The sequence below is a fragment of the Pseudopipra pipra genome, chromosome 12, assembly GCF_036250125.1.
Source record: "Pseudopipra pipra isolate bDixPip1 chromosome 12, bDixPip1.hap1, whole genome shotgun sequence".
Lineage (NCBI taxonomy): Eukaryota > Metazoa > Chordata > Aves > Passeriformes > Pipridae > Pseudopipra > Pseudopipra pipra.
The window spans coordinates 21,511,759-21,535,132 of record NC_087560.1 but is presented as its reverse complement, the minus strand read 5'-3'; the positions used below and the strand labels follow the sequence as shown (position 1 = coordinate 21,535,132).

Below are 23,374 nucleotides of genomic sequence, written 5' to 3'. Positions count from 1 at the left end.
TAAGTCATTTAAGGTAATAACATGTATTTCTTAAGCAAAATAAACTAGACCACCTATTAAGGACTCAATTGTAGGAACCTCTCCGAGATCGTCCAGCAGCTCGTGAATCGGATCATTGTGCTCAGGAGCAATTGCATCTTGATGGTCTAAGAGCAACTAGATGAACAGAAAAAACAATTATGTTGTTAACAGTACATCCTTTTCTAGACAGTAAAATTTCATTACTCTAAGCTAATATCTTTTAGAAAAAAAATCTTATTTCACTAAACTCCAAAGCATCAACATTAACATTCAAAGCTGTGCCAATATCACACATTTAAATGATTTCAAAAGAAACTTAGTGAAGCCATAATAAATTATTTGATTCTATAAATCAACAAGCTCTCACCACTACAAATCGAGACAACTTTCAGCCTTGTATTCAGTAACTTTGTGCTTCAGCCAGAAGTAGTATTTTCTTTGTAAGCACTGCTTATAAAGAGCAACTTGTGACTAATGTATACTTACAGTGTGTGTATTGATGATTTCACCAATAGAAATATAAATAACCGGTTTAGTGAGAGTCACCAGGTCAGAATATTCATCAATATTAAACTTATCCTGCAATTCAGGAACCTCACAGGCAGCCTGAAAAAGACGTCTTCAAAACAAAGGAGAGAAGAACAGCATGACACTAAGCGTGACGTGATGTATCAAGAGCATTAACTCCCCATGACCACCTCAAGTATAGTCTCTCCTCTTTAAACTATGGCACATTAGGACCCACTACAGTTGGTCACCTTTAGTTTAACACATTAGAACCAACCTAGCAAATTTAATTATTGACATTGGCCATGTTGACATTTGGGCATTTTCCGTATTGACAGGGCTGGTCTATAGCTTCAGTCACCTTGTTCACACATCCTCGTGCTCCCGCCGCATTATCACCCCTTGCCCCTAGCAACCTCTGGCTACTTTTCTTCCAAAACATGAGAGGTATAAGATGACAACTCTTGAACAAAAGATCACTTCAACTACATGAACAGATAAGTGTACCACTAGATTTTAATGTGGAACCAGGGTTCGCATGGGACATAAGAATGTATGTCCATGCTGGTTGCCCATGTCCAAAGTACCACAATAAGTAAGTGCAAAAGCAACCTTTATTCTGGAAGCTCTTAAATCGAAACACTGGACTTTGCAATCCCATTAACATACGATGTATTGCTCATAAATTCCAGGTACATGTTTTATCTGCCATTGTCAATGATGCTTATGGCAGTGAAATCTCTTATTTTCAACAGACATTTGACAGAGATAGAATCTATTATATTCAAAATTTATAATTTTCCCTTAATACTTCCAATGTTACCCTCTGCCAAACTTCCCAACTTAATTAGCTAAGGTCTAATACCTGAATTTCTGGTATGACTGCAACAGGTATTCATTAATGATGCTTAGATGAGCATTGTCTCCCATGAACATCTTATTGGATGCAGCATGCTGCAACATCTTTGCAATGGAACCAAGGTTTCTACGTTGATCTGTGGTCAGCTGACCTCCAGCTGAAAGGTCAATGATGTCAAATGCATCTGGTGCGACAATGGCTGGATTCATGTAGCGATAATAGAGTAAGTTGCCAACAATCTGGGAAAAGTTGAGTAGAGAAGAAACGCATCAATAAACAATAGTACAGGACGCAACTGGATTTTAGTGAAACTAATCTGTGCTTTGATAAAATTATTTTCTCATAAGCCAGAAGACCCGTCCCATACAAAGGTTCTGCTGTGCTGCTGTATAGAAACACATACCATCCCAAAGAATCTACAGTGTAAAAAAAAAATATCATTAAGATGCAATAGGACGGTCAACACAAAAAGGAAAGACTGAGCACTGCTAGTCGCAGGACAATACAGCAGCAGATATTCCTACGCGTAAAGGTTTAGAACTTAAACTTATAAAAATGTATGGATAGGAGATATTAAAAGTTACCAATGGACTACTGATAAGAGCATGAGACAGTCTGTCAGGAGAATTAAATGTAATTGAGTTAGTCAAACAGAGGGCAGAACGATCACAGTACAGAGGAATCTGATAATGCACTTTCAATATGGAGCAAGAGCTAATACTTAGAGGAGCGTGCAGCATTGGCTGCCATCTCTGACAAAGAAAAAAGGCTGAGGAAGAATGGCAGACCAAGAAGTTAAACTGAGGAAATTACTTTCCATTTATTCTCCAAAGCCCTTTTCTGTTTCAGAATAATTCTTCTATAACCTGCAACATATTCAGGGACAGACCCCCAGTTAGTGAGTAACTGAGAAAATATTTTATCCAGAGATAAGGAACTCAGAAGTACAGAAGATGAATGGCATTTGACACTTCAAAAATCCAATTTACCTAGTCAAATGTGAGCAGCAATAAATTTCAAGGAACTGCAGACAAAGATTATCACATTATCCATATGCTCACAAAGATAATTCTAACCTGTATTTGATATTTAGCCAAAAGTAATTCCAGCAATGAAACAGGAATTAACCCAACATGCTGATTTACAGCGATAGTTCTCTCATCACATGCTCATTTGCAGAAGAAGGTCACTGAATCTTGGCTTCACTGCTTGCCATGTGACTTAAATGCACAGAAGAGACTGGGGTCTGAACAAACAGCTGAAAACACAGAGAAAAAAAATCCAGCTGTTGCTAAGCAGTCCCAGAAATTAACAACTGCTTTCAGTGAGGTCATGTTTTTCACAACTGTTTCATGCAAGCCTCTGCTGTACTCTCACAGATTATGCCATGGGATGGTAACAGTCAAAGCTGTTTACTACTAGTAATAACAAAATACATCTGTGAAAGAAACTGAATTAATAACTTTCAACTTGCAGGGCAAAAAGAACAATATATCACATGGGTATCTTTGGTTGCCAAAAAAAATCCAGAAGTAGTTATTGCACAAAACTGCAGTTTTGACTTTCATATGGACAGTTACATTGTTTCCACGAGGATTAACAAAAACCGCAGTTTTCCACCTAAATTTACAGATGGAAGAAATTAATTCACCTGCATAGAAAGAACCGATGTCTCAAAATGGGAAAGCACAGAACTAGAAGAGAGAAGAAAACAGCATTCAGATTGGTAATTATTTTGTAATGAAGTAGAGGCAGAGAAGTTTAAAGAGACGTTTCAAGTATTCTAAGAACCAAACTTTGTTTTATTAAAAAGTAAAGCATTCATGGGCACAAAGGCCTTCACAACTACTAAAAGTCATAAAACCAAAGAAATTTCAATGAAAATCCCAAAGCTATACTCATCTGAGAGCACCTTCTATTAGGATCCTTTTAGTTCTCAAAATTAACTGAAATGCAAAATACAAAACTGACTAGATATCACGGGAAGTGACTCTCTACATATTCCTGTCAAACTATCCTGGAGCGTTACAGAGAGGGGAATTAGGAATATCAGAATTTTGCATATAGACTTTTTGACTTGTCTCATTAAGGAAGGAGCAGCTGGCTGTGATCATACTAGTAAAGCCAAGGTTTACTTTCTAGGAGCAACAGTAACCCAAGTCAAGAAACCAAAAGGATCAAATGCCCAAGATGTTTAAAGCAAAGCAAAAGCAACAGGATACCGCCTTCTAAACAATGTACTATATCTCGAGTGATGTATATGAAGCTAACATCAATATCCTGATGTGAAATATTTTCTATCTGTAGAGGTAAATAAATGAGCTTTATACAGGTTTACATGCACTGCTCTCCACACATATAGCCAAGAAGAGAAAAGAATGGCATGCGCTTGCCACAGCCAATTTGGATGACAATTATTCACAAGGGTGTTCAGATCCTCACCTTCAGAAGCTCATCCTCGCCAGCATCAGGAAACTTCTCGTGCAGGGAGTCTTTCAGGACCTTAGCAATGAAACGCATTCCGTAACTTTGAGAGAAAGAAAAGGTCAAGTCAGACTGCTGCAAGCAGGAACCTGCCAACAACTCAAGGATAATACTGTGGGTACATCAGACTCACGGGATTTTGTCCACTGAACTAACTATGGCAGACAGGAACTTGTCTGTCACTGTCCTCATATTTCTGATTGAGGCATCCAGGCGCGTCCTCACCTCTTCGTGACTTAGTGCTTGTTCAGACGTAACATCGTACGGCAGTTTGCTATTTGAAAAAGTCAAACATATCAAGGTGAATATTACTCAGGCTAGCATGTTTCAAGAATTTATAGCTTGACACAGAAACAAGTTTATATTCACTGACAAGAGCTGTGCATTGCCTTTAATTAACCTTTTAGGCACTGTGAGAAACGAAATTTTTTCCTTTTACTTCCTTTACTTTCCCTTGCAATGGTCACTGCGACAAAAGGCCCAGCTAACTCAAAAGCGAATCTTTCTTACAGCACGCACACTAGGCAAAAAAAGCACCAACCGTAACACACAGTGGTACTTCAGACTGCAAACAGGCGAAAAAGAAAGCTACACATTTGAGTATTAAGATGATAAAAACTTGGACACAAGCAGAATCTAGAACAGCATCCATAAAATCAATATAACATGTGATTGGTGGGAAACTGTACCAAATTAATCGTTACATTTTTTTCAATCAGTTGAAACTACTGCATAGAATTCCAGTGAACACAGATGGACAAAGCTGATAATTCATGAAAGCATATCCTAAATCTCATGTACAGAGAAGAATCTGAACACACATCTTTGCCTACATTTTTAACATGTCCAGAATTTTGCACAAAGTGTACGAAGATATATGACTGCAGATATGCTTCAAGTGGAGAAACTCACTCATCTGTATGGCTTTTGCTTTTTTTTTTTAAGTATGTTAAAAAAACCCCAATAACACAATAGAAACCTCCAGTTCTAGCAAATCACAAGCATTGGAAGAAAAAGAAACCAAAATGACACAAAATCATGTAGCACAATGCAATTGTCATCAATGGCCAATATTAACTAGAAAGATTTCAGGACTAGGAGAATTGCAATGTCATGCTTTTTGCCAGCAAAAGAGGTTTTGTTGGCTTGAAAATAGTACCTGTTTGCAAAGGCTATATATACGACACGAACACAGACTGACGTGAAGAGATTCTCAAATACCTTTTCTTACCATGAATTCTTTTAGGTTAGAAGGCATCTCATAGCTAACTATCAAGTCAACATAGGAGAACAACAAAGAGCATTTCTTCTTCCATCTCCTAATGACATTCCCTTTCAATACCGTCACAGCACTATCACCGCAGTATGATCTTTAGAATCCTTGGATGAAAGCCATCTTGAGGAGACTAAAAGTCAGTATCAGTTGGATAGATGGATGCAACGGAGCGAAGGATGGTTTTGAATGATTAACCAAGCAATGCAAAGCAGCTAAGCAATGTTTAGAAAAATACAGTATTAGCAGGTCCCATACCTGGCCTCTCCAGTTTGAGACTCCATCTGGTTAACCCACGACTTGTAAATATCCACCGGATCAGTTTTGATATTAAGTGATTTGTCATCAATTATTTCCTTCACAACCGGTCCCAGGATCTGCCTCAAGGCATTCTGACCGCGAGCACCACGGTTGAAACTTACCACCATCTTAATAACAGTAGGATTCCCAGTCACAATTTCATGTATCTGGTCTACTTTTGATCTGAAGAAGAAAGAATCTACGTGAAATATGAGGTATGCATAACTCTGTCAGTGCCTACATCTCCCTGGACTACTATTCCAAGCATGAATTTAAGGGCAAAAAAAAAATCTTCTTTAGAAGTTGTTATTTGTTTCAGGGTATATACCATCTTCATGCTTTAAAAGCATTCCCAAAAATACTTAAAGAGTAGTTCCTCAAAAATTTCATTGAGCATTCTTCCTCACAGCAAGTTATGCTGCTCTGCATTGTAAAGAACTGAAGTCATATAACACCGAGCTCCTAAGGCCTAACCAATCTAACAAAACATGTCTGAAGAGAGCCTGAGTTTCTAACAATGATAGGAAATAGAAATGCCAAATAATAAAGCCTTTTGTTTTCAGACTCCTCATCAGCTTTTGGGAACCCAAAAAGCTTGGATTTAGCTCTCTCCCTAGCTTGTAAAGCCTGGGTTTGCAGTTTGTTGGAGGTGTTTATAATCAGACACCAGAGAATTGAGATTAGACTGAATTTTAGCATGACTGCATCAGATCAAAAGTAGCTGCCATGTTGAGCAGTGAAGTCTTGACTGAAGTAAAAAGCCCTCATCCTCAATGGACATACTCAATTCTTCTGATATAGACTACACTAAGAGATATGAAATGGGGAGAGGACAGTGAAGGGACAGATTAGCATTATCTGCATATTAGCACGAAACTTAACATGAAAACTGCCTCAATTTGAGAAATTGCCAAAACTGATTCAACAGCAAGAATGCGCTATATTGCTACCACATACTTGATCTCTTCCTGCAGTGCTGTTTGGAAAAGTCGCAACAACAGGTATTCCTCTCTTTGATTGGATGCATAGTTATACAGTGTGAAGATGACAGAATCCATGAACTTTGTGGATTTGTTTTGAGGCATCTGAAAAATCAGCTTGGCCAAGTAGGTTGGATTAGTCTACAACAACAAGAAAAATTACTTAGTGTGCATGTCCCCATCAGTGTTGCCAAAAACTAAGGTAGTTCAAAACAGTTGCCAGTTGGACTTCATGACCTTAAAGGTTATTTTCCAACCTTAACGGTTCTATGAAAACTACAGTGCATAAGCAAAGACTGTGCTAAGACACATAAGCCTCTATGACAAGAGGTTACTGAGAGGCGTACAAAGTTTCTTACCTGAAGTAGGTAGAACAGATGCTGATAGGCTTCCAGCTTTTCTCTCTTCTCTTTGCTCAATGCTTTCAAACCTCCTCTTTGTTTGTTCAGCATCATCATGTCAGAGAGCTGTTCCTTGTTCTTCTTGGTAAGTTTTTTGCTGTGAGAAACAACATCCTGGAAAGAAAGAATAGGTATAGATTCCACTCTAAGAAGTTTCTAACAGGCAATATTGGAAAGCAGTTGCATCTGAGAGTCCACTTCTCTTGGATGTAGAAAGGCAGGGTCAAGGTATGCCTGGGGCTATTAAAGTGAAGCATTATTTGCTAAGGCAGCAGTTTCTCTGGGCTTACAACTTAAACCCCCTGTTCCATACTTAGTTGGTTCACTGCCTCTACATACTCAGACAGCAATGGCATTTTTCACTGCAAGCATCAGTCAAGCACTGCAGCTTCCTTCCAAGATAAATTTTGGTACACCAATGGAGATTTTGCATAGGGAGAAGCCTACAGTAACGAAATCCAGGACCACACAAAAAGCTGACCAGAACTTCAGCTTGAAGAAGAGGCAATGTTGTATCAGCAAGAGTCTTTTTTGGTTTTTTGGTGCCAAGTGATAGAGGGGGGTTTTCTTTGACCAACAATCAACCAAGTGGCACAAGCATGTCTCCTGCCTCCAAAGTCACCCCCCTTGCTGCAAGCTTGTGGCATGTGACTTGTTTAACCACAAAGGAGCAACAAAAAAGAGTTATCAAAGTGTTCAAACACAAAATCTGTTGCATTTATTAGATCAAGAAAGTCTGGTGTTTGCCTTTTTTAGCTTCAGGTCTTGTTTCTTCTCCTCCTACAGTTTTTTTTCTAGGGATGCATACTAAATTAGTGGAATGGACTAAGAATGTATTGGGAGTAAAAACCGCAAGTCTGGGGCAATGTTTTCTACTGAGTTTGAGCAACTGACATTCTGCAGCCAGAAGCTCTCCATGCTAACTACCACTGGGCTCAATTTAATCTGTAGCTGGTCTCCCATAAGCACATTTCTTACCTGCAATGTAATTTTGTTTTTCACTAGCAGCCCAATTTTGATGTCCATGAGATTGAGGTCATTTTCCAATTGCTGATTGGATCGGATCAAGGTTACAACTTCCTCACGCAGTTTCATTAGCTCAAGCTCCTCCTGAAAATCTTGGTCACTCTGATCGAGCAAATGGACAAATTTCCGAACAACAGTCATAGGTGGGTTTTCAGCATTAACTAAAACCAGGCAAGAAAAAAGAAACATCAAGGGATGGCAAACAGAAGTAAATATATGCCTTATCTATGTTTAAACAGCACATCAAGGAGCATCCAGAACTAAATTAGTACCAGTAAGTCTAAACAGCTTCTGACATTTTTTCATTTCTTGTTTAAGAAAATCATAAGAGAAGCAAAGAAGAACAAAGTCAGTATCAGCACAGGCTAAGTCCACACTGTCAAAGCTAACTGCAAACCTATACTTCTAGATATCAGCAGAAAAAGCAACAGCTAGAATCAAGTTTTCCTTCAGCCTCAAGAACCACCTACTTTCTGCACTGCCCTACCAAAGGTTCATCCCAATCACTCCTCAAAACCGTCTTGATGTTATAGATCACACAACCAACATCATGTTAGTTGACGAGAAGTTTGACGTGACCCAGCAATGTGCACTTGCAGCCTAGAAAGCCAACTGCATCCTGGGCTGCATCAAAAGCAGCATGGCCAGCAAGTCAAGGCAGGTGATTCTCTCCCTCTACTCCGCTCTCACAAGACCCCACCTGGAACACTGTGTTCAGCTCTGAGGCCCTCAACGTTAGAAGGATGTGGAGCTGCTGGAGCGAGTCCGGAGGAGGGCTACAAAGATGATCAGAGAGCTAGAGCATCTCTCCTATGGAGACAGGCTGAGAAAGCTGAGGAATATCTTTTATGATTCTATGATCCTTTGCAAACAGAGATTCGAGGCACATCAGTTTTATCCTCTTGGCAATACTTACTGAGGGTTTTGTAGTCTTCTCGTGCTTTGTTCGCTCGGATGAAGGCCTGGATTTTTACAACATCATTTATCTAGGATTTAAAAAACAAAAAAGAACTTGACATCATTCTGGAAAGAGTACAAAAGTCAGGTGCAGAATACATTTAACAAGATAGCCTCTTACATGGTTTCTGAAATACTGCAGACGATCTCTGTAACGTCTTCTGGCTTGATACATCCTGGTCATTGATTGAATCTATTAAAGGGTAACCAAAACACTCAGAAACTTTTCTTACTAAGTTCACTACCCAAAAGGTTTACCAAAAAAGTCAGCAGGGTCCCCGCACTACCTTTACTACTTGGTCCTTTTGTGCTCGCAGGTAACCCAAACGGCTTTGATATGCCTTCCTTTGCTTGTAGCCGCGCCACTGAGACTGAAAACAAAACAGGCATGCTCACTTTACTTTTCTAATTAAGAAGAAGTAGTTACAAATCTGAGTTTCTTTCTGTTCCTCAGCTTCTGACTTCCCTTTTGGTTAAATAAAACATGAGGGAGACATGCTTGTCTTATCAAGACATACATTCTGTGAGGCATTTAACTATTTTCCCAACTGCAATCATGAGAGACTTGAAATTACCCCATGAAGATTCTGGGCCTTCTGAAACACAGTTAGGGATCAAGGATATAGCAAAACAGTCAATTTGACAGAAACTGTTCCACAAGAGGATCACGTGTTACATGCTGCTGCCTGTGAGAACAGGGATGTAACATTTTAAGCCTTCAGAGCAGATCACTGCTATCCACACTTGGAAGAGAAGTTAGGCAAAGGGTTGGACTACACTTAAAGGGACAGTGTTATTTTAATGAGCTAGGAGTGGGTTTGGAGGTTTTGTTAAACATACAGGCAGAGGATGTGTTACTCAGGCAGAAACAAACATACACTGCTCAAATAATAAAATGGTAATAGGGTGCAAAGGAACTATTTCATTTGCATGCGTTTCAGTTACAACAGCACAGAAAGGGTGTTTTTGTTGCTGTCCTGTAAATGAGCCCAATCTCATATGGAATTATCCCATTATATCTTTCAGGTCCTCAGTCCTCCAAATCCCTGGACAAATTTGAAGAGAACAATCTTACCGAATACTGAAAACCACTGTTTCTCTTGAATTCGTGACGAATCACAACAGCAATGCATCTCATAGTATTATCACTATCAAGACATGCAACACACTTCATATTGCCCTATTTCCAAAACACTAAAACTTGTTAAAAAAATAATAGGTAAAGCTTCCTCAAATAAGTTTTTCTCTCTCTAATCCTGTGTGAGAAGATTTTACTGACTATACATGACACGTAAAAGCAAATAATATACCAAAGCTCACTGGCAAAGGAAATGCCTTTAGATAATTTACAAAATGAGGCAAAGACAATTGTGTGCAGAGAACAAGTTTCAAACATAATTAAAGGATATCATTACCTGAATGCAAGTGATTGCTGGGACTTGTTTCTTCAAAAAATTCATTCTTGAGTTGAATTCCTGGCGAACAAGATACCCTCGACAGCAAGCCTGAAGTTTCATAATCAGGTTCTCATTGGCCAGCCACAACTGTTCTCGGTTGTATGCTGCAGTGACTCCAGATATAGTGCTCTGAATTCATGTTATGATAGGAAGAAGAGTTAGAAAAAGAAAATGGAGATACAAAAAGAAAGATGTTACATGAGCTTTCCACTTTGTGCTTACAAGAAACTTCAAAGCTGTCTTTCAAAAAAACAGTGACACTGTACTCTTTTAGTGACAGGATAAATTTTTCTGAAATGGGACAAGAAGTTCTGAACGCACAATCTGACGATGCCCAGCATATCAAATGAGTTACTAAGCTTGTTAACGTGACTATGGCATTGAAACATTCTATCTCAGAGCTGCATTAAGGGTGGGAATGATAAGAATGTCAACTTTTCAGAGAAAGGGCATTTGTTATCTACCCTACCTGTATTTCCTCCCGTGACAGCTGTATGTCATTTTGCACAAATTCTGCTGGTTCATCCCATCCTCCCTTTTTGGTCCGCAGGTTATGATAATAATGATAGCCTCCTCTCACCCAGTGTTTCACCCATTCACTGCCATTGTCTCCTAAGAGCAGAAACTGCAGTGTCAGTCTCAAAACTAGACAAGCGTCTTACCTCTCATGCATATAAATGTTACAACTAGGAAATCCACATTACAGACACTTCTTTCTCCAAGCAAAAGAAGTGATGTTTCCAAGTCCCTAATGACCTCATATGAGAACTACCTAAACACAACACATTCTACAAGTGGAGAACATTATACTGTCTATTCACACACCTTTTTGGAAAAAAAAAAATTAGTTCACAAAGCATCCACAAGACTTCTTCCCAGGGGCTTTTTTACCTCCAGTTCCAATTCTGCATACAATAATCTTGAATTTATTTCACTAACAGTAGGCTACTGAAGGTGTACCTGCTGCCATTTTTCTTCTCTTGACTTCTGACAGCTCTCGCTGGTACGTCTGAGCACATTCTGGAGTGACTCCATATAGTCCCACATCAGGTGAACGCAAGGTACTCAGGGTCTGGCTAACATCACCATGATCTACTGCTTCATTAATGGCCAGAATTCCTAAGGAGACTTGGATAACACCAGGAAGCAGGTTAGCTTGGCATTCACGGGCTCAGTGACTCACAGCAAACACACACTGGCAGAACAGAGTAAGGCAATGTGAACACACTCTTATAGTTGGGGTGTTTGTGTGCTACACCAATAAGTCTATATAAATACAAAATACAAATAAAAAGCAATCAGACAACTTGCAGTATAGAGGCCTCTTCAGTACAGAGTGTCCAACCATATGTGGTACTGCACTTGAAAGCATGTAATTTGTGTGCCCCAAATCCCAGTATGGTGCTGATTTACCATCAGAATTTCTCAACACACAAAGTAACAATAGTGTGTGATAATACTTACATCTCTCGGACTCCTCTGTGTCCTTGTTAGCCTTATGAATCCCATCCTGAATTTCATCTAGCCAAAGTACAGCTGTTTCATCCTGTGTGTCCTGAAGAGAATAGAACAAGAAAAATATACACAGTGTGGGGAGAGAAGTATCACTATTTTTGCAAAGTAAAATACTCCATGCTCAATAATAGCCAATAGAGTAGTTACCCATATCAGAGGGAATAAGAAGTATTTCAGTCTTCCAATACAAGGATATCATGCACATTTCATATCACAGGATATCTCTGTGACTAGCAGACTACTATGGCATTACCAAACTCAATACTTGCTCCCAGTCAAAAACTCTTTTCAGGAAATAGAACGAAGAAGAAATTCTATCAATGGAATCACTCTGATAAGCAGAGAGAACACAAGGCCAGGGACTCGGTACTGGTCAGTCCTAAAGCCATACCTAGCTAGGAGGACATGACTTCCCAAGAAGTTAGTCCTTCAACAGAACACGACTACACAGAGCTGCCAATGCGCATCTGTGTGCAGAAACTAAAAACTTTTTGGGTAAGTAATGTCATATCAGGCTGCTCTTGTCCCTGCCCACAAAAGTTCACAAGATTGTACAAACTAGCAGAGCAAAAAAGCATTGCATTGTTGTAGGTGGGTGGACACACACAGCAGTCAAAGCCATGTTTTAAGTCTTTATTTTAACAGATTGCTTGTCAAGGAGCAGTGATCACACAGTATCCTGTATTTTGGCTGGGAAATCCAATGAGCTCATGTTACATGAAGAAATTTGAGAAGAGGAAAGAGACAAGTGTTTAGCAAGTCTCAAAATATATATAAAGAACAATGACCTAGCAGTTGCCAAGCATAAGCTTTTCTCCACCCACTGGTGTTTCCTGTAGGTAACTACTGAAAGAAATGTAAGATGCAACTGCCACCCCTCTGATAGCTCTCCTCGTACAAACAGAACACAGGAAACATTTAGTTCTGGTGCGGAATAATAATCACTCTGCACAAAAGAACCACTACTTACAATGTTCAAGAGCTTTAAGGCCGGACTGAAAATGAGCATTCCCTTACATGCCCTCCATATTTTTCCCACTGTTCTGGCAAGTTTGAAACTAACTTGTTTAAATGATACTTCATTCAAGAGCTTAACATGACTTTCACAGGCAGATTTCATCTGAAAGCCAGATAGTCCCATAAGAGTATCAGCAATAGCAAAAGTCCTGTCCAGGGAGTGGGGGAGAATAATCACTGCAACTGTACTGTACTGTGTACCAGCAGAAGTCAACCCAAACACTACCAAAACCATCCGGTGCTTGTCTACAGTTTTACTGTTGCAAGGCTTTCTGCAAGGTACACAGAGTGTAACATACTAAAAGGTCTACTGCTTTTTTTCTCTCTCTCCTCATCACAAAAGAAACATGTATCATACAGCACTCCCCATTCATGTAAACAACTGAACAATGTCTTGAGGTGAAGTACAATCCCTCTCAGCCCCAAGGCATAGAAATCACTAGTTCATAACAGTTGACTTCAGATGATAATTATTTTCCCCACATTGTTACTTTATAATATGATCTTTCTATTTCGGAAATTTCTGCCATGCTGCTGGGACAAGCTCTTTACCTGTTTTATGTCTAAATAAGGTAATTTCAGGCCAACTGAGAAGTTACCAGCACACCCTGGCACAAGTTTAAGCACACACTAAAAAGAGTTCATTATTTTATTCTGACTCAGCGGGAGGAAATGCTTCAGCACAAAATGGGTTCCTGAGAAACATTAACCCTGTCAGGGTCCTTGGGAAAGCTGCTTAATGATTTTCATTAGAAATGCATACAGTTTTCAGCTATTGCCATCACGTGGGTTTACCTGTAGTCAAAAACAAACAAACAAAAAGTGTTCAGGACAATCCAGATCTTAGTCTCTATACAAAAGCGTGCATTGCTACTAGAGCAAAGAGGTCCACAGCAGAAAAAAGAAAACTAAACACTCCCAAGCCACTGAAACCACAGACGTCTGCTACTTCTTTGTAAATAGAGGAGGAAAAAAACTCAGTGTCCTATCCCTACTACTCAAAAATTAGTTGAGTACACACAGGCACACTCCTCATCACCTTTCTTAAACCTGTAAGATGAAACTTGCTCTTCCTCTCTCCATCTTCACCTTTCATTTAGTAAAAGCTGCAACTATGTACAAGCAGGTAAAAGTCCTTGGTTAATGACAACTACTGCTCAAAAAAATCATAAGCTACTAAAGTGTCACAGGCATCAGCACACATTTTGCTAGTAGCATGTATGTTGCTTCACGTGTTTTTTCTAATTTATCACTTAACAGATTTTTCCACTTTCAGAAACTTTCTTTTTGCCATATATAACTATGCCTATGACATTTAATAAAGAACATTAGAAAAAAATACTTCAGCTTGCAGGAAACTTGCATTCAGAAGTTCAGTACTCCTGGAATGAACATGGTCTCCTTTCAGAAACAGATGATACTACTGTTCCGCAAACAAAACACATATCTCACTGAGGACCCAGGATCAGCTGTAATAAGCCACCACATGCACTTAATATCCTTACACCTATCTCCAGAGTTCATGAAGATTCATACTGTTAGCTGCAAATCTCTTTCTCTAATACAGAAAGATCCAAACTGACCAGGTAAGATCAGCTGAAGGTATGCAGAATGCCCATCTCTCCACTGCCAGTTTTGATTCCTGATTTTCAAGACCAGTAAGAATTTCATTACACATATGTAAAGGTCTTTCAAGAGGTCCATTTAACTACACTCACCTGTGCTTTCTCTCGCTTGGCTCGAAGTAGCGTATCCTGATAATGCTGTGCTACCTTTGGGGCTACACCCTCCAATTTTGCTGCAGGAATCTGTAAGGCTTGAATAGTCTTCTTGCTGTCCCCTTCATCCAGAGCTTCATTGATAAGACCAATTGCCAAAATCCCTAGGGAGGAAGGCATAGGGAGAGAAAGACAAAGTTCCACTTTTGGTCAACAATAATTGCTTCAGAAGAAAAGTGCAGTTAGTCCTTCCTAAACCAAGTATCAGCCAAGAACCGCAATATTTTTAACAGAAAACATTATTTACTAGTAAAGAAAGCAAGGCTATTTCTCCACCTTAAATTAGTCATAATTCCTGGACATGGTAATTAAAAAAATAAAGTTAAAAAGAAAAAAATCACTCAGGGAGACCACAGGTAGGGACAAAATTGAGTCCTCAGACACACAGTTCCGAGCCACTGAAGAGAATTATCAAAGCCCGAATGGCCAGAGTTTACAATATTCCAAGGTTCTGGCTTATCCATAAAGAAATTTTCACAGGAAGCTAAAGATTTGCATGGAATATAATTTAAAAATATGATAACTTCATATTTTAGAAAACTCTTTTATTAAGGATGTATGTAGTATTAGCTGTATCATCAGAGATGTAGATGCATCTTACAGTTAGCTAAATGCAAACAGTACATCATAGATGTCCTATCTACAGCAACAATCTCCTGCAAACCACAAAATAACTCAGGTTGAGATGGATCCTAGATTTATCTAGTTCAATTCCCTGCTTAAAGAAGGATCCAATCATGGTTTGATCTCAGAACAGAGAGATCTTTTAGAAAAAAGAAAGGACTCAGTGTGAGGATTTCCAGCTTCGGTTATTGTATTCAAAGATTTGTGATTCTTCCGCGAAAGAAAGACTCACAAAACAGAAGATTATGCAAAAACTAGAACACCTTAGGAAAGTGATTACGTCTGGACAGAGTAGAGATCAGAGAAAAATACAAGTTGAGGACATCGCAAGAACCGTATCACTAAAATGATAGCATGGTTCCTACCAAAAAGCAGATATGATAACTTAGGAAAGGGCATAGAACCTCAGTAGTAAATCTCTTTGATTAGTTTGCTAATGTGGACATGGCATATTCCATGGAAGAGCAATATGTTACAGCTCTTCACTGGAAAGCATTTTTTAATTTGACACTATTTACAAGCATAGTGGAAATGAAAAATATATATGGTCATATATCTTGAGGACCTTCTCAGACTAATTTAACTTATTCATAGAGAGGGGATAAAAAGTATCTTTGCATAAGGGCATATATGAAACAGGCCAAGGAATTAAGAAATTGCCCAGAAGAAAAATTTATCTCATTACAGGATTTTCTGCACTTTCTTTACAGCATAAGGAGTGTTAAAAGGAACAAGATGTTGGGACTGCATAAACTATTAGAACTGCACTGTGATCTCTTACATACTATGAACATAGCACCGGTGTGTGCATTCACAGTGTGGGTCCCTGTTTGTGTGGTTTTAACAAATCTGCTCATGTGACCGAAACAGGAAACCTAGTGTCTATTTGGAGAAGCAGGAAACAAGTTAACCAAGACAGGAGGCTTTTAATTTAAAATTTAACCCTCTCTAGAGTATAAGCTTTCCAAAGTGAAACACAAGTCACCAAGCATACAACAAGGAGTGGCAGAAGACACCTGCTTGTCTCAGTGCAAAACATAAACTTTAGCATCACCTCCACACTTGTGACAAATCTCTCCTGCCTTACGATGCAAGGCTTTGAGCTAAATATTACACAGATGGCTTGAAAACAAGTGATACCCAGGAGGTTTTCAGTACTGGTCATCAACAAAAGTTAAGATCCCTCAATGAAACTGAGAAAAAAAAAATAGAAAATTAAAACCATCTGAAACAGAACCTCAGAAGAATCTACCCAAGAATTGTTTAACTCTGCTATTTTCAAGGACTCCTTTATCTCTGCTCTGGATTTTAAATCAACTAATACTGCATTAGAAAAAGAATTACTCATATTTTCTGTTTTGCTGAAATGTTCATAATTACGCTAAGTTCCAGTCTTTTATCACTGCTAAAAGACATTTATTAACATAAATACTACTGAAAAATAGAAATTTAAAAAATGTAGGGCTAGAGGCATAGAAGTTAGGTTAACATTCACAATTTTCAGCTTGCATCAGTAATTTCTTTCCTTCATGAGTACTTAAGTTTTGCTACTCGCACTTGCTGCATAGAACAGACATTAGAGATCATCTAGTTCCAAGCTCTTCTGCCATGGGCAGGGACACGTTCTGCTAGACTAGGTTGCTCCAAGCCCCGTCCAGCCTGGCACTGTACATGTATGTATACACTACACCTCTTCCTGTTCTCTTCAATATAGGGCTACTGACCAAATGCCTGTGAGTGCAATGCATTAGTGGTGATTCCTGGATCACACCTTTTACATAAATACAAAGAAACAGGTGTCCACGCTCTGGTCAATAAGCCCTGCAATGGAGTACTGGGCAGTGTGAATTGCAGCGCACGACACACACGGTACATCTGAAAGATTAGCTCTGGCAGCATGCTCCTGGTGAGAGCTCAAATGCTCCCCACACCCAGAGAGTTAGAGTCTCACCAGTGAGCTGTGTTGGACGCTTGTAACTTCTGAGGGATTTTGCACATCTTCCAGTAGGGGATTTTCTTTTGCACTTTACCAATATTTCATATCAAAAGGCAACAACTGTGCAAGCATACTCTTCTCTTACCAGTCAGAATGTCAGCTAGCAGTCATTTCAGCTTTTATAATACTGGTTTTAACAGCAAGAAGGCATACATAGTGTTAAAACCAGTATTATAACAGCTTCTAATGTTCTGATGGAACTAACAGTAAACAAAGTAACGAACCTATTAAAAGATCAGCATTTCCCATCACAACCCTAACTTGAGATTTAGGTCCCAGTATCTGGAACTTAGAATTTGAATGGCACCAAACTGATAATATGTTCTTTGAAAAAGCTGTATCAAATATTTTAAGCAAAAACAATAAGTAGCTGTGGAACAGAAAGCATTTCAGAATAAACTTTCTTGGGTATCTGTTGATTTATCACTGCATATAAGTAACTGAAAAAGCTTGTTTATTTGGTGCAGTATTTGTAATACTGATGTTCAAAGAAGCTGTAATTTGGAAGTAGTGTTAATACAGCCAGGAGTTAAAGGACTGAGAATAAGACCTGGAAATAAACTCATCTTTCTGTTGTTCATTCAAGCTCCTCATCCACTATAGAAATGCATCTAGTATCATTACAGACCTGAAAGTCATCGACAAAAGGTGAATAGCTTATCTTGCATATGCAGGTCAAATTACCCACAGATAAAGAGTAGAGGATCTTGAACTGAGGCTGTGGAACTTCCACTAAATACTGCGAAGGTAAAAAGGCCAAAGCACATTCAAAAGAAGGAACAAAAGGAAGAAGACGAAAATCTGAACAGGGCAAAGTTGCAGTCAAAGAGAGAATAAGACTTCAAGAAAAATATCTTCTACTGAACGCAGCAAATTAGGAAGGAGGATTGAGCACTCCGAGTTGTAGCATGGGCTACAACTAACTGAGAGATTTTGGTAACACTAGTTTTCACTAAATTTGGGGGACTGAAACAAAATTCGAAGATTCTAGACAAATCCTAGACACTGACATCAGAAAACGCATTTTCAATCCAGAAAAGGGTTGAAATTTACACTGGAAGGATTAATAAACAGTTTTGAGATATTGACTTCAATACCACAAACACCCCTGATTGCCTGCAGTCCTGCAATCAAGACTTTTGTATTACAGACCACCAAGTCTTGTTCGGAAATAAGACCTTTCTAGACATTTAACATATGACACAACTGTAAGTCAATCAATAACTTTTTGTATTGAGATGCACCTAATTTTAGCACTCCTTATAAGCTAGCATCAGTCTAGCATGAATTGAGCAGAAAAACTTACTTTCATGTTCTTCATGCACAACTTTGTTCACATGATCAACACATGACTGGATATCATTCCACGTGATAAATTCATTTCCTTTTGCATTTGTTTGAGCCTTCAGCTTCATCAAATCATCGATGTATCTGTCAAAAAACAAAACCCAAACCCAATAAACATCACATCACAACAAGCTGGCCAGGGAACACACGACACAGCATGAGAATTGGTACACCAAGTGGGAGAGGTAACATGAGGGTTGAAACTAGAACAAATATGAAAAGGGGGGGAAAAGAGGAAAGGCTGTGTGCAGGATGCTCAGCCCAAATGTGAAGTAGGTTCAAACAAACAAAATTGCCAAATAGAGAAAAGCACTAAAACACTGAATAACAGTCCAGGGCAAAGAAAATAGTGAGTGAGCTGGCGTAAGAATTAGTGACAACCTAATGGTATCACAATGGGGCTTTCATGTGAAATCCATGAGAAAGCATTGAGCGACAGCACAGAACTCAGACCAGTAAGAAACAGTAATTGCAAAAACAAGATGCAGGAGACAAGAGATTAAATCAATACTGTAATAAATAATGTAGAAACAACGTAAAATGTAAGAGAAGAGAAAAAAAATTCATGAAGTCACAGAATATAAGCAACATCAAGAACAGATATGATTCCTTGAAATATCCACCTCTGTGAGTTCTCATCCTCAATGTTTGTAAGCCCTGTGACAGGACTGCTCAGTTGTTTCCACACTGTATTCACATCCCTTGAATCCAAAGCCCTATTAATCAGGGCCACAGATGACAGCATCTCAACAGCAACAGACAGTTCTGGATGGGTGAGGTTACCCTGCACACAAAGAGGACAGCAAATTAATTCTCTGTGCCCTATACAAACTATTGCCGCAAATAGAAAACAACAGAGTAGCTGTCAAAACAGACATGTTACAAAGCAAAGGGACAACCTTTATGACAATGAAGTAGAAAGGTGAGTATCGTAAACAAAGCTAGAACACCAAGTAAGAGATTAAAGCAGAACCTTACAGGGCCAAGTAGCTCAAGATTTAGGGATTAAGCCACATCAGAACAGACTGAACACCAAAGCAGTTCCATGAAGACTCAAGACAAGTTTGTTCCAGAGAATGCATTTAACAGAACAGACAAGGTACACCCGGTGACCCATGCCAACTTCCAGAAATAAAGAGAAGGTGATACTTACTTCAGGGCTCTGCTGCTGTAAGGTAGCCAGCTCCCTTTGGTAAAGATCTGCAGCAAATGCATAGACCTCTGGTAACTGGGCCTCTGGATTCATCATTTCTGCCACAGTCTTCTCAGCATCACCCATTCGAATTGCTGAATTAATTCTGGCTACTGCTGCCAGTTCTAGAAGTTCAAAGAACATACAGAATAAGGCAGGGAGACAGTTCAGACCCCCACAGTAACAGCATTTTCATCCTACTCAGATACTTAACTAGAAAAAGAATAATACCCCTAACTGTGGAGAAAGAGTCAAGCTTTCTGATCCATTAATCCCTGGTTAGTCTTCTGTTACTGAAGACAATTAAATACACAACGCTCACGTTTAACACTTGTTCACCTTTTTGTCTGGTTATCAAAGGACTGTTTTACCATTTCAGTACTACGATAGTAAGAAGCCCCATTGCAGATTTTTGGATGAGTGAATAGTACCAACTTTCTCTTCCTGTTCACATCTACCCTGATCAAGGCAGTAAGAGGCACTCCATAGTGGGTACACCCTGTCTAACTTCAAATGGCACAGTAGGTAAACAAACACAGACCTCCATGCTGAACAAGTAAGGTACTTCAAAGGCAGCCAGCTACTTAATTCAGCATTCACTATTTTCCCCTTGTATTCTAAACCCTCTCTCCTCAAATCTCTAGTAGAGTCCTTTCTACCTATCACAGATTGAATTGCTCCTGCACAGCCAGAGTGCTGCATGGTCCCAGAAGCATCAATCAAAAATAAGTCAGCCATCATGATCTGCATTTTCTTTGCATCCTGATATTCAGAAACAAGTTGAAGGTTCTGCAGCTCAAATCAAGGAAGATTTATGTGAATGGTCAGCACATAATCTAGCTTTCACACCTCTTGGAGCAATCCAGATTTTCTTCACTGATCCGCAGCACAAAAATTCATGCAAGCATTCTCTAAAAAGCGGTTATTTAAGATGGAAGCAAAAATTCCATGTTTTTTATATTTCAAATTATATGCTGTTATCTCCAGCCACATTATAACGGCTGGATAAAAGATACTACAAATCATTAGGGCAACCATCTCTCTAATGTTCTTAGCAGCTGTAAAGTACTTAAAGAACATTTGTATTGACCACTCATAATAGACCCAAATACTGTGCTGTCTCATTCTTTTGATCACACCCATGGTCACTTTGCTGCAATAATTCCTGATGATCCTCACTTTGCTGGTACTGTTGTGCTGCCCTGTTAGCAGCATCCACTCCCAACTGCAACTCTTCCTTCTGCAGAGGACCTGTAAGGCCAGCCTAAAGAAAAAAGAAATATAAACCATGAGGTTGAAATGATGTCACCTTATTCACTTCAAATACCTCAATAAAAATACTCTGCTTTAACTTAAAATATTCTAATGCAATATAGCTTCTGCAAACAAAGAATGCCAGGAATGCCAGAATGCTAGGAAGCCAGAAATTACTCTCCAGATTCTCAATTAAGATGCTGAAAGACCATATGTGTACAACCTGACTCCTCTTATATTAGAAGTGCAGTCTCATGAACATAACAATTAAAAGCAAGACCCAGCTTCCAAAATTATAAAATATTTAAAACAAAGGTCATATTTTGTGGGAAAAGACTCCCCATACATGAGCTGCATGCTGATGTGAAATTTGTGTAGTTTGCCATGAAGAGACCTGTTAACTAATGTTGTGTTTTACCTCTGAGCAACTAAAGAGTTAGCAAGACATCAAAATGGACAACACGCAGCTTTGGCTGCATACATACATGCTTGGAAGCACACATACATGCTTCTTGGATTATATGGTACCACAGAAGTACAAAAAGAACGTGAGACGGAGTCACCAGGGAGCAAGAGGGCTTGAATAACTTGGGCAGAATCATAAAATCATTTAGGTTGGAAAAGACCCCTAAAATCATTGAGTCCAACTGTACACCTAACACTGCCAAGTCCACCACTAAGTCATGTCCCTAAGCGCCACGCCTACAAGTGGTGTATGGTCATATTCTCCACAGTGAAAGTAGCTTATGCTTATCTGATAGGTGTTTACAAAACACAAATATCCACATTATTTGGACACTGACAATAGTAAAATGAGGGAGGACACACCTTAATTATAACAGTTTTATACACACACAAGTTAGTATTTTAAGGTTTGGTCAAAGTATTTTAGTTATATATACACACACATACAAACATCATATTGGCCTTTCACATGCAGACATAAAACCTAAATGGCAGATATGCTTACTGAATGCTTCCATCTCTCAGCACTAATTTTTTCTAACCAACACTAAACTGCAATGCAGGTATATAGCAAGTGATTAGTACACAGTGGTACAGTGGTACAGAAAGGCAGAGGCAGGCAAAAACTTAACGAATCAGGGTAATCTACACTTTTCCATACCTCCTTTTTCTGTTGCCTATCACTCAAAAACTGCTTGAAATACCAGTCACAATTTTCTCGTAGCAATCCTCGGAGTCCCAGGGCTGGTGTTGCCAAAGCTTCATACAGTGCTAATGCATCTCCTCGTTCCAAAGCTAGGTCAATCTTTGATAAGGCTGCATGTGCTAGCAACAGTAAAAGAGTTTTGAGAGAAACGTGAAATGAGGAAGTCCCGTGGTTTATGTAACCTACTGCTCAGAAAGAAATACCCTTAGACCTGATAAGATAGCAAGCTAGGTATCAAATGGAAGACTTCTAGAGTCAATTATGAAGCAGTACTTGATAAACGGTCTGATGGTTGGAAATAGCATGCATTATTCAAGATGAAGAACTGGAGGGGCCAGCAACATGGATAATCCATTTCCAAAAGGAAGGGTAACAGAAATCAGAGTAAATTAAGCTTACAACTATGTACTAATAATGAGTAAAACCAAACCCTCTCCCCCCCAAAAAAAACCAAAACCAAAACCAACCACACAACCAAACAAAAAAAAAAAACAAAGTATCCCACAAAAACAGGGGAGCTGCCTTTAAATTTGGTCAGCATTACAGAAAAAGAGGAGCACAGATATCGTTTTGAAGTACTATTTTAATTAAGACTATTACTTTAACGTGATACCTACTGTTCACTTTATTGATGTTTCCCTGAATCTCAGCTTGAGTCAGAAGTTCTTCATACACATCTCTCTCTCTATCTGAACTTTCTGAGGCAATCTGAAGATGAAATAAAAACTAATCAGTGCTTCTACAGCTCCCGTTGCCCTCACAGATCTTCTAATTGAAAAAGTCAGGGAGGAAAACTATTTACCTATATAGAGCTTGTGATAGGTCACAGACAGGCTACCTCTACGCTTCCAAAAAAAAGCCCTATATGTAAACACATCTAAAGTAACTATAGTCAAACTCCGATACAAACAGGCCAGAAACACCTTATTTCAATGTTATGCCTCTATATGAACACAAAGGAGAGCTCCAGAACATGGAAAGCAGTATACAGAGCTAGGCTTGCATTATACAGTGTTCTAAAACAACATGGTTCACTTCCAAGAGCATCAGTCAATTTTGCTCATTTCTTTGTTAGGAAAACACATCTATACTGTGTGAAAACAGAGGGATGCATCCCCAGCATAAAAAGGATTAAATGAAATCTGTATCCATGCGGCCCATATTTCAGACAGCTAAACAAACTAACACAGCCAACTGCTGCCTGTCTCCTATAAT

The 23,374-nt window shown here is 39.0% G+C and overlaps 1 protein-coding gene across 1 annotated transcript in view; it reads right to left on the bottom strand.

Annotated features, from left to right (window-relative positions):
* IQGAP1 (IQ motif containing GTPase activating protein 1) overlaps positions 1-23,374 on the bottom strand; it is a 56,018-nt gene that overhangs the window by 13,034 nt on the left and 19,610 nt on the right. Inside the window, exons 9-31 of the mRNA XM_064669456.1 lie at positions 22,777-22,867; positions 22,115-22,278; positions 20,914-20,998; positions 19,696-19,859; positions 19,166-19,326; positions 18,502-18,626; positions 14,516-14,679; positions 11,730-11,820; positions 11,226-11,393; positions 10,735-10,877; positions 10,224-10,394; positions 9,096-9,179; positions 8,930-9,001; positions 8,768-8,837; positions 7,804-8,012; positions 6,784-6,939; positions 6,402-6,565; positions 5,403-5,627; positions 4,005-4,145; positions 3,830-3,914; positions 1,394-1,626; positions 508-640; positions 54-156 (exon numbers count right to left, since the gene is read on the bottom strand). Coding sequence (XP_064525526.1) covers positions 54-156; positions 508-640; positions 1,394-1,626; positions 3,830-3,914; positions 4,005-4,145; positions 5,403-5,627; positions 6,402-6,565; positions 6,784-6,939; positions 7,804-8,012; positions 8,768-8,837; positions 8,930-9,001; positions 9,096-9,179; positions 10,224-10,394; positions 10,735-10,877; positions 11,226-11,393; positions 11,730-11,820; positions 14,516-14,679; positions 18,502-18,626; positions 19,166-19,326; positions 19,696-19,859; positions 20,914-20,998; positions 22,115-22,278; positions 22,777-22,867 — 3,202 coding nt within the window. The remainder of the gene's footprint in view (positions 1-53; positions 157-507; positions 641-1,393; positions 1,627-3,829; positions 3,915-4,004; positions 4,146-5,402; positions 5,628-6,401; positions 6,566-6,783; positions 6,940-7,803; positions 8,013-8,767; positions 8,838-8,929; positions 9,002-9,095; positions 9,180-10,223; positions 10,395-10,734; positions 10,878-11,225; positions 11,394-11,729; positions 11,821-14,515; positions 14,680-18,501; positions 18,627-19,165; positions 19,327-19,695; positions 19,860-20,913; positions 20,999-22,114; positions 22,279-22,776; positions 22,868-23,374) is intronic.